At 37.2% G+C, this 11,605-nt stretch overlaps 1 protein-coding gene across 2 annotated transcripts; it reads right to left on the bottom strand.

Annotated features, from left to right (window-relative positions):
* Positions 1-3,824: 3,824 nt before the first annotated feature.
* Positions 3,825-11,267, bottom strand: fancg (FA complementation group G). Of its 2 annotated transcripts, XM_079871106.1 has the most exons (15): positions 11,128-11,267; positions 8,506-8,552; positions 8,336-8,420; positions 8,126-8,251; positions 7,849-8,039; positions 7,517-7,658; positions 7,174-7,304; positions 6,831-6,977; positions 6,061-6,215; positions 5,864-5,930; positions 5,352-5,656; positions 5,224-5,264; positions 4,769-4,936; positions 4,557-4,671; positions 3,825-4,429 (listed from the first exon to the last, which is right to left on the bottom strand). In XM_079871106.1, exons 4-15 carry the CDS (start codon positions 8,214-8,216, stop codon positions 4,321-4,323), a joined length of 1,662 nt encoding a protein of 553 aa, XP_079727232.1. In that variant the 5' UTR covers positions 8,217-8,251; positions 8,336-8,420; positions 8,506-8,552; positions 11,128-11,267; the 3' UTR covers positions 3,825-4,320. The 2 variants fall into 2 exon arrangements, with proteins under 2 accessions (XP_079727232.1, XP_079727231.1); XM_079871105.1 differs by lacking the exon at positions 11,128-11,267 and having other exon boundaries at positions 8,506-8,713.
* Positions 11,268-11,605: the final 338 nt, after the last annotated feature.

Below are 11,605 nucleotides of genomic sequence, written 5' to 3' on the forward strand. Positions count from 1 at the left end.
AGCCGAAGTGTCAAAATGCCAAGAACAACTCTATTGCCAAATAGGCAATGTTGCCCAACAGGTTAGGTAATCTCAAAATGACACAAAACGCCAAATATAGGGTAAGTGTACCTATTAAGCCCACCAAAATCTAAGTTTTTTTCATAGATATTGACATAAAATGCAAGATTTATCTTTCATTTGAAAATGTATTAATTAGTCAGAGTCTGAGCATGGGCTTAATTGGTACTTTGGCATCATTTAAGCCCGCATGTGTTCCAAATAAGCCTGCATCATTATTGATTCACAAAATATAAAAATTAATTGATTTTAAAGAAGTAAAACATCAATATATTTATTCAGTGACAGGGAAGTTTAAAAAAAATCCTTTTGCTAATGTTTGATTAGAGCCCTGGGTGGGATGGGTAGGTGTTAGTGGCCGGTGGTCTGGAGCCTTAAGGCGGCTTGACTGGAATTGTAGCTGGGGTCAAGCTGGAAGTTTGACCGGGTGTATCTCGGGAGCCAAGCCAAGTTGGGTCCCCCACACCGGGAGTCTGGAGCCTTAAGTCAGCTTGGCTCCCGAGTTATGCCTGGTCATAGGTGGAAGTTTAACCAGGTGTATCTTGGGAAGGAAGCCGAGTTGGGGCTCCAGATTCTGGGGTTTTGGGGGGTCTCCTAGTGGGCCCCCCACACCGGTAGTATGCAGCCTTAGGTCGGCTTGACTCTGGAGTTATGCCCGATCAAAGTTCCACAGGAAGTGACCATATCTTTGGAAGAAAGCCGAGTTAGGGCTCATTATTCCCGGCATAGGGGGCCCACTGGGTGACCCCTCCATGCCCGAAGTCCGGAGCCCCAACTCGGCTTCGGTCCTGAGTTTTGCCCGGTCAAAGCTGGACAGGAAGTGGCGGTATCTCGGAGCCGGACGGTCCCAGGGGCTCAGGACTGTGGGGAATGTAGGGTCCCTCTGGGACCTCTCCATGCCCGGAAGCTCAAGACTTAACTCAGCTTGGCTCCCGAATTATGCCCGGTTACACATAAAGGACTTTAGGACAAAACGGGCTCTATCTCATTTGAATGAATGTGTGTAATTTGTAGGCCTATCTAAATATAGTTGTAAATTAAGGTAGTAAGTATGTTAAGGTTAGTAAGGTAAAAGCACACAAAGAAATGTTATCATTAAACACTTTCAGAAAATGTATCAAAGTTTGCAATTAGAGGGATTCCTCATTGAAATACATAAGGTAGGCTTAAATGGTTCCACAGTGAGTAATGGTGATAAAAGACAATGTTTTCCTTTAAAAATGTAAGATATGTTTACAAATACATGCATGGAGCTTAAATATACTATGGACTAAGTATCATAGTAATTTTCATTGTGCCCACATTGAGAAATGTTTTTTTCATTCAAGGTTAGCTTGTGTTGGCTCTGCATGCGTTTTGTGGCACTGTACCATTTAAGCCCATCTTTAAAAAAAGTTAATTTATGAAAATAATCTTCTCTACAAAACAATTTATGATGTATTTATTTGTAAAGTAATGTAAAATGACAAAACATTTATTGTTTGCAGTTCACATGCTTAATTCTTTGGCAGTCTATCTTTCTGTAAGGCTAATGGTCTGACCTAGAGATTAGCTTTGAATGCAAGCTAATAAAACTCATCTTTCCATTTAAAGGAAAATTATATAAAATGATAAAGTACAATTTGTTCATACACCAAAAACAATACATGTATCTCTTATTTTACATAATATCAATATAGTTACCAAAGAAATGGCTGAAAATTGCAGAAATGTGTTGATTTCTGAAGGGTCCCGAAACACCAAAGTTTTGGGGTGACTTTGTGTGAGGTCCCCTGAGACCGCATGCACATGGGTGGGGCTAACTCAACATTGCCAAAAGTGATTGCATGCAATAAAAAATGCCAGGGAAGTAACAAATCACTGGATTGGTTAAAATAATGAGCAGCATAAAATATAATTTTTTATTTTTTTTATTTTTTTATTTGACTTCAAAGTTGAAAGTGGGCTTAATGGGTACATGGGCTTAATTTACTGTTCAAATCAATGTGACCCACATTGGCATTATTAATTTTCAGTTCAAACTTCAAACCAATCAAAAGAGGAAACAAGCAGTTCAGAAAAGAGGAAAACACACACACACACACACACACACACACACACACACACACACACACACACTATGTCTCAGATAATATATATAATTTTTTTTTAAATAATAATTGTTTAAATGAGCTGGAATGCAGAGCAATGTGGTGAATGTATAATATTACTGTCATAATAAATAGGTGCGTCTGAAAAAATCTAATATTGTGGAAAAGTATATTTTTCATCAAGTTAAGCAAGTGACAATATTAATATATTCTACACTCTTAACAAGTAAACTAAAATGTTTCAAGCATTTTTTAATGTAGATAATTATAGCCCATAGCTAAAAAAAACCCCTCAAAATATTAGAATATCTAATTAGTTTGATTAAATTGTCTGTTGTATAGCCTGAGGAAGGCTCTTAAGCCGAAACGTTTTGGTATTTTTTAGAAACTATTAAAGTTCCCCTTACCACGAGTGCTGTTGGTTTCCCTTTTGTACTTTTTATGAGTTTGATTAAATTACCACTCATACAGTATAAATATACCAGATATCTCTCTGTCTAGTTCAATACACACAACCAAATCATGGGGAAGACTGCTGACTTGACAGTTGTCCAGAAGACGATCATCAACATCATTGCTGAAAGGGCTAGCTGTTCGCAGAGCGCTGTATCGAAGCATATTGAAGTTGACTAGAAGGGAAAAGTGTGGCAGGAATAACCGCAGCCTTGAGAAGATTGTCAAGCAAAGCCCATTCAAGAACTTGGGAGAGTCAGTGCACCAGAGACACCACGCACAGATGTCTTCAGAAAAGGGCTACAACTGTCACATTCCTAGTACCAAGCCACTCCTGAGCCAGAGATAACATCAGAAGCATCTTACCTGGGCAAAGGAGAAAAAGAACTGGACTGATGCACAGTGGTCCAAAGTCCTCGTTTCAGATTAAAGTAATTTTTTTCATTCCATTTGGTCCCAGAGTTTGGAGGAAAAGTGGAGAGGCACACAATCCAAGTTACTTGAAGAACAGTGTAAAGTTTCCAGCCGGTGATGATTTGCGATGCCATGTCCATCTACTGGTGGTGGTCCACTGTGTTTTATCAAGTCCAAAGTCAGCTGTCTACCAGGAGATTTTAGAGCTTCATGCTTCCATCTGCTGACAAGCTTTTTGGAGATGCTGATTTCCTTTTCCAGCAGGATGTCACACCTGCCCATAGTGCGAAAACTATTACCAACCGGTTTGCTGACGATGATATTACTGTGCCAACTCGCCTGACCTGTATTGTCAAGAGAAAGATGAGAAACAGACGAGCAGAAGGCCGCTATCAAAGCATCCTTGGCTTCAATAACGGCTCAGCAGTGGCACAAGCTGATCGCCTCCGTGCCACACCGCATTGATGCAGTAATTCGTGCTAAAGGAGCCCTGACCAAGTATTGAGTCCATAAATGAACATTGTGCTTTTCAGAACTTGAACATCTCTGTATTGTAAATCCTTTTTTGATTGATCTTTGGAAATATTCTAATATTTGGAGATACTGAATTTTTAATATTTTGAGCTGTAAGCCGTACTCATCGAAATTAATACAAGGCTTGAAATACTTCACTTTACGTGTAATCTAGAATATTTGAATTAAATATACACTTTACCATGATTTTCAAAAAAATGTATGCACCTATAATATACTTACATCATGTAAGTTGCATGCGACTTTGCGGGTTGAAATAAGGAGCATGAAATAAAGATTAAATGAAATATTTTTTAATAAAATAATTTTTTATACATTTCAAATCCTTTTCATTATAAATTTAGTTTTCTAGATAATAGATAAAAGGGGTTCATTTCCATTCCAAAAACAAGATGCTACTCGGAAAATCCCCACTATTTTAGACTTATTTTGTTTAGCATGTATAAAATACACAAATAATTTGATTCCAGGCTGGATGCTTTCTCTTTTCATTCTGACAAGTGGAATGCAACCTTATTGGCAATGGTTGAACAAAATGTCAACAGAGACATTGTAGCATGAAATCCTGCCCTCTGATTAGCACAGCTCTTTAATTTTGTTTTAGGGATGACACTTCAGCTACAGTAGTAGGGGTATTACTATGCTACATGGTTACATCTGACAACAGAATTAGACAAAAGGAAAAGGAAATTAAAACAGTCTTTTTTGTATGTAGTTATGCACCAAAAAAGATGACATGGTGCAATTTATAATAGAGAGCATCTTCGTCTTATGTCATTAAATTTTTGGCATGAATGTATTCGCCCATTTTCTTCTTCAAGTCAGTGAAGTCAAAATCGGTGTCCTCTGGCCACGCCTGCAAATACAGCGGTAGGTTTCTGTAACGCAAGTCAAAAAAATGACTGAACAATCATTACACCAGTTACAGAAATTATAGATTGCAATGATGTGTGACTTTAATGTGTAAAAGTCATAGTCTGACATATAACTTGTCCAATAGCTTACATTGACTTAGGAGTATCTGAAGTACTATGGGCTTCTCTCCAGTTAGCTGATGCTTCCTCTCTACGATCAAGCCTCCACAAGACCTCAGTTAGCCACATTTTAGTATTCTTACAACCTAGTGAAATTCAATTCCACATGTAAATTTGAGAAGGACAGGGCAATGTATCAGACTAAGCACAATTCACTATAATAACAGCATATCAGCTGAAAACCTGGTGTCATCTGGAGACTGAGATGAAGATCTCTCAGGGCCTCCTTCAATTGACCCCTTTCCAAAAAGCAGCGCCCTCTACCAGCTAGTGCTTGTCCTTTTGCTGCTTCCAAAGTCACCATTCTTTCAACCATTGCTTCAGTGTTTCCAAGATGTTTTTGTTTCCAATCTAAAAGTTTGATGAAACCATTTAAGTAATGATACATGAAAAAAGACAATAAAACAAGTTCCCACATCAAATGTGGCTTCAGTAAGATAAAAATGGGAAAACAGCTTCATCTCTTGAATGCAGATCTGTTATAAATAGATACTGGATGAGAACCCTAGGATAAAAATATTTGTGTATGGTTAATTTTATCTCTAAGTCTGCATTTTTCAACCTGGATGATACTTCACAAACAAAGACACACAAAGCTTAGTATGATTCCACAATCTAGAAAGAAAGAGATTACTTACCTTTCTGTTTAATAAACACTTTCACCAGCTGATTAATCGCTCTGAAAGGAAAGAACAAGAGAGCATTTGCATAAAACATGATTTGCCAACAAAGCTAGGTACTGAATGAAACTCTCATCACATCGTACCTTGTGAAGTTTGTAATAGCCTCTTTGGTGTCCTTCAGTTTCCAGTGGGCTTGTGCTTGAAGGAGATGGGCCGCACCAGCCCATAATACAAAGTCCACATTTTCAAGTGTGACATCGGAATCAGATTTTTGTTTTTCAACAGCATCAAGTAGCAGCCTCTTGGGAATGAAGTCTAAAGTGCTAGTGATGACCTCCTCGCAGACCACAAGAGCATCACTATACCTTTGAGCTTTCAACAAAGCAAATCCTGCTTCAAGGTAGACCACTGGGATTCTGGGAAAATAAGTGCCATCCCCTGTGGATACCTGAAACACAGACAGGTTGTTGTCTCATATTTGATGAGGTTTGCGTCACTGATTAAGTTATTTTCCTCTTCATTACTGTGGAGTTGCTTTGAAACAATAAGTATTGCATAAAGCACTATATAAATAAAGGTGACTTCACTTGAATCAGTCACATCACTTTGTATGCATTATTTCTGAATCTGATGCATGAAAAAGTGCAGTCCTTACAAGATCTTTGCCATCTGACTGCAGTGACGCCAACAGATCAAGATAGTGCTCAACACCATCTGAAATACTGATTGACAAAAATTATATATATTTAGAGGTTTAGTATTCTGTAAAAGTTTTTCTAAATCTGATTGAAATATTGGTATTTGATAATCTAGTCAAGCATTAGGCCTAGTCCTTTTTGAGGGATCACTTGCCTGCCATTGAACACACATGTGTGAGCCAAAGTGTGCAGAATCAGAGAGGAGGAAGGGACTCTGCTAATGAAGGTCATCTGTTCACCACCAAGCAGTGTAGCTGGAGAGACCAGTGAAGCACTAGATGAACTTTTATCAGCCTGCAGCTGGACTGCCTGTAAACAAAGCAAGAGAAAAGTATTGTTCAACAAACACATTTTAAAATGACACTACATAACATGCAGGAAATACATTCATTGGATGATTATGAAAGAATGTGAAACATCCTTTACCGTTTGAAGCGAAAGCAGCGAATGTCAGCTGAAAACTTGTTGCTACTTAAAGGTGCTCTAAGTGATGTTGGGTGACGTCGGATAGTGAGGAGATGTTTGCTGTATGTGACAAAAAATGTTTTGGCCTAAAAAAAACATGTGACACCGCTTAGAGCACCTTTAAATGTATTTGTTTTAGGTCTACTTTGTTGATGCTAGAAGACAGTCATGAGATATGGACCTTTGGTACTTATTTGTTCATTTATTGTTTTTAATATAGTATTAGTATAGTAATATCATTAGTAATGAGTTGTTGTATGGTCAGTGTGAAGTAAGGACAGCAATTAATAATTTATCACTGATATCTCAAGCTGTTAATGATTTTGTGTAAATGCACCTCTCATGCATGCCGTAAAGCACAAGGTACATTGCATGAAATAATAAAACATATTGTAAATAATATAGTTAATAATACTAAGAAGAAGAAGAAGCAAAAAAGTTGTGTGCAGAATGACTCACTGAGTAAAGAAGATGCAGGGCCTCAATTTCTGCCTTTGAATTGCCAAGCTGCCTGAACACCAGAGCACTTTGATAAAGTGCACTATGGCATGCACAATCCAGCTCCACAGCCTTCTGATAAAAGTGGAGAGCACAATGGGGCTGACCCTGCACGGACATAAGAAAAAGAGCTTCAAGAGACTAATTATGACCCACCACACATGAATCAGTTAAACAAACTCAATTAATCAAATATAAACAGGAACTGATTCAGGAACTGTTGGTTCAAGATTTGGTCTATTTAGGTCTATTAAGTTCAGGCCAGAGTTCACTGGCTAAAGGATTGTAGAACAGAGCTTCTTACCAGCTTAGCAAAACTCTGGCCTGTAAGAGTGTGAATGTGTGCCAAGAGACTTCTGGGACTTGGGAGGCCTTTAGCCTCCTGAAAAGCCTCAAGGGCCTCGGAATATTTCTCCATCTTCATCTGTTCCACCCCTAAACCAAGAAACACATTTTAGGACTAATGGCAGTTCTACTATTTATTGTTTTAAAATGCAAAGAAATTTTAAATTACATCTATATTGTGTCTTACCTAAATACAATCTTTTATCATAAAACAACACTTACATGTACTGTATATTTCTTCTGACATTAATATAATGACCTACATAATGCATAAATAATAAGTTAGTTCAGACGTTTCTTACCTTGACATATCACAGTGCAGATGTGCAAAAGATCCTTGAGGTCCTTTGCTGCCATGGCAACCATTAGTGAGGAGTCTTCTTCCATGCTCAAAGCAAGGTTTCGTGTTTCTGTCAGTAGATTCACAGGTGCTGAATGCTCTCTCTGAGAGGAGATGAGGATGACAGCAGTATAGCAGTCAAATATACATTCTTAAAATAAATGTTTTTTTTTTTTTTTAGAGATTATCTCTATGTATTAGTATTGCAAAACTCTCAACCAGAGGGTCGGACACTTCAGCAAACTTCCAAGGGGAGTCTTAACATTATATTTATAAAGATTATAAGAACAACACCTTGTGGTTAGTCTGTGTCAGAAGAGTAAGAATTCTCTCTAACTGACAGTGCATGAGCCACAGCATCCACTGACTCAGCAGAAGCTTGTAGACATACGGCACAATGGCTGAGGTGCCAAAAGTCTGAAGAACAGCCTCCCACAACTTCACTGGATCAGAACTGGACACCTGAGATCCTGCAGCCTCTAAAGCTACAGCAAAACAGAAAGATGGAGGGAACATAAAACATACAGCATATAAATCATTTATAATACAAAAAAAACAGTGCTTCAATTACCTCTCAATAATGTGTGGATGAGACTCTCCTCGACCTCACTGGGGTTGGAGACCCCCAACGAGAATAAAAACGTATTATATGAAACTGTCATTTCAAGTTTGAGTCGTTCAGTAGCTGCTGGTATTCCTGTGTAAACACAATATGATTATAAACTTCTGTCAATATAACCATGCTGTGTAAACCGTCAAAAGTAACACATGATGACAGTACCTTGAATTTTCTGAAGCAGTTTAAGGCTTTCTGAACAGCATCGCTTCCGCACATCTTGATTTGGCTCAAGGTTTACTCCGTTTTGCTGAAACGGTAAACGGTACGTGTATTTATGCGTAAAATAATTTTACTGTAAACGATAAAAAATATATTTTGCTACAGTAAGTTACCTTCCAAGTCAATATTATGTTGTTATTCTCCTCACTCCATCTATCAACTAAACAGGGAATAGTAGACATGTCAAAGACTCGAAATATAGGCAGTCAACAGATACCTAACATTTCATGTGTACTTTATTAAATCCAAGCTCATGCTTATTTCGGATTCGGAATCAGTCGGTCGCCTTCCTCATCTGATTCGAACATTCCCTCCTCCTCTAAGTCTAAACAAATGATTAGTGATACAGCGCCACCTGCTGTTTAGGATGCACTAATCTAAAACTTAATGTAATTTAAATCTAAAGAAATCGCACACTGTCAAGAACGTTCTAGTGATAATTTCTGTTCATTTCAAATGTCAGTATTATGTAAGTATTATTGTTAAAATAAGATTGTTTGTTTAAATGCTTGGTTGCTTATCAGCAGGCTATATCATCTCTGTGTGGGTCATCATTATATAGTGCATTTTATTAGGTAAAGAAAATTGTGTTGAATCTTAATGCCTTCACTGTAATGCCACACAATCTCTGCGGAACAAATGAGCATTTCCCAATTTTGGGGCGTTTTCAAACGGGTATAGAACGGATGTATATAATGTTCTCTATATCAGTGGTATAGACCTTATTCTGAGCAGCACCAAGACAGGTATGAAAGCGAGGCTGTGAGGGATAGACTGTGTTTTAAATGGCTGAAGTCCCCAACCCTCTGGTTGAGAACCAGTTTTATACTACAATCAGCGGAATCACAAACTCAATATTTTTGCATCTGTGATTTTTTTCTGTGTGGACTTGTATCTGTGAATAGGCACATCCCAAGAGATAATCAACCCAAAACTTAGGGGAATAATAATTTATTGCCCCCATTAAAAAAAAACCTCAAGACAAGCCTCAAGCCTGAAATGTTCTGTATGCACAGTATCCCCCAACAAGATTAAGCACTGAGACCCAATACCTTCTCAGAAACTGACCCTAAAAGTGGAAGAATTTGACAGTGTTTATATATGTATGTTCGTGTACATTGAAATGTACTGTAGAGCAGTGTTTCCCAACTTTTTTTTCTTTGCCACGGCACATTTTTTGATAAGTAAAAAATCTTATGACACGCCATTATAACAAAATTGTTTAAGCAAGCATTGCTTCAAATGGCATATTATTAAAAGTAGTACTCACATTAAATCTGAAACTTGAGTTTAAACATAGTCCCTTTATATAAAGTATTTGGCAGATAGGTCAGGTAGGAACACAATAAGGTCATTGCGTGTGATAGGCCTATAGGCTATTTCATATTTGATGTTGTTGGTGATAAAACAACACCGTCTTCATAGTTAGTATTGTGCATTTTTATAGATATGGTCAGACACTTGCACGTGTCATTATAATATTAACATTCTATAAAAAATTTACAGGCACGGCACATTCAAAATGGAGGGGGTTGGAGTTATGAGGTTTGACTGACAGTTCGAGGAGCCAATGGATTTATGAGGTTTAATCACCTCTTTTTAATGCTTTTTATTTGTTAAATATTTGTAAAACCCACATACAGACGTAAAGGATGACCAATAGCATTAATTTTATCAAACAAAAATGACCAAATAAAGAGATTTCGTCCGACAGTGCGATGATAGGCTATTCTTATTAGCATTAATTGTTTGGAATTCGATCATTTTCTACGCCACACTTGACAACCTGTCACGGCACACTAGTGTGTATACAATAATTGATTAAATAAAAAAAATAAAAAATAATAATTTTCCATCTTATTTTTTTGTGATGGGGTACTGTCGTTGAGAAAGTAATACAAATAAACACTAACAATATTGCCAAAAATGATAGACACTGCACATTTTGTTAAATATAGTAAGTGATACAGTGAAGTACCTCAAGGACACGACAAATGCTTAGTGTATGATAGAAATAAAACATTATTTTATGATAAAAATTCTTTAAATGCAATCCTTTTTCATTCCAATGGGCATACCAAAGTATTTTGAAAAGCTTTTAACATTTCATTTTGGTAAATGCTAAAAACACTGTCATGTCAAATCAAAGTAAATAATAAAATAAAAGTGTCTGCTTTGTCTGGTGTACAGGGATATGTATTGGCACAAGTCATCTCTGGAAAAGAATAAAGGCTATTAGTAGACATTACATAGTTATTACATGGATTATTCATCATGGCCTATTAAGATAAAAATTTAAATATATTTAAAATACATTAACATGTTTTCATGCATGTGTGCAATTTTGGAAACATTTACATATATATAACACATGAAATTCAAGTCTACCCAGAATAGAAGTGCTTCTACAAACCAGGAATGTTTACTTCCTTCACCACAGGAGTTTATAATTAATATTATTATACTACCATACATTTCGGCAAACTTTTAAAACGATACGCTTTACTGACTCTCAAGGTAAAACAGAAACATAGCCTAACACAAATAAGCTAACGTTACTTAGACGCTATTGGCTCGTTTATCGTATCCTAACTACACCTGTAACAAATCATTGGCTGTGATCATATCAAACCTCTAACACGCGACATAAAAACAATATAGACTAGTATTGAGCATAAATAACAGTTAAGAATATAAGCTTAACTTAGTTTAACGCTGAAACATAGGCTAATTACCTTTATGTTAGGCGAGGAGCGTACGTTAATTATTTTCAGTCGCTTTAACACAATACAGGAAACTTAACGTGACATGAATATCATGTAAGCGCCGCTCAGTCATCGAACGGCTCCCTGATCAGTGCACTGACTACTGAACTAGGGAGCTGATTGAGACGCACCCTCAGACTCCCGAATATTTCACAACACCGGTGTGGCGCAGTTTCTTTTCCCCCTCTTTTTAACGTTTATTTCCAAAAATGTACATGTAACATTCCAAAAGATACAAATATTTCACATATAATGCTCTAAAGAATTACATATCATCATAAAATATTAATAAAATGTTAGCATTCGTATTGTATATGATGATGAACGTTGAGGATAACATGTGTCGCAGTTTCTCCAGAGCGGCTGAGCGAGCTGAGATGACGACACAGCTGTTCCACGATTGGCCGGATTCACCGATGACAGCGATCACGTGTGTTTTGTGTTCATT

The sequence above is a fragment of the Squalius cephalus genome (assembly GCF_949319135.1).
Source record: "Squalius cephalus genome assembly, chromosome: 5".
Lineage (NCBI taxonomy): Eukaryota > Metazoa > Chordata > Actinopteri > Cypriniformes > Leuciscidae > Squalius > Squalius cephalus.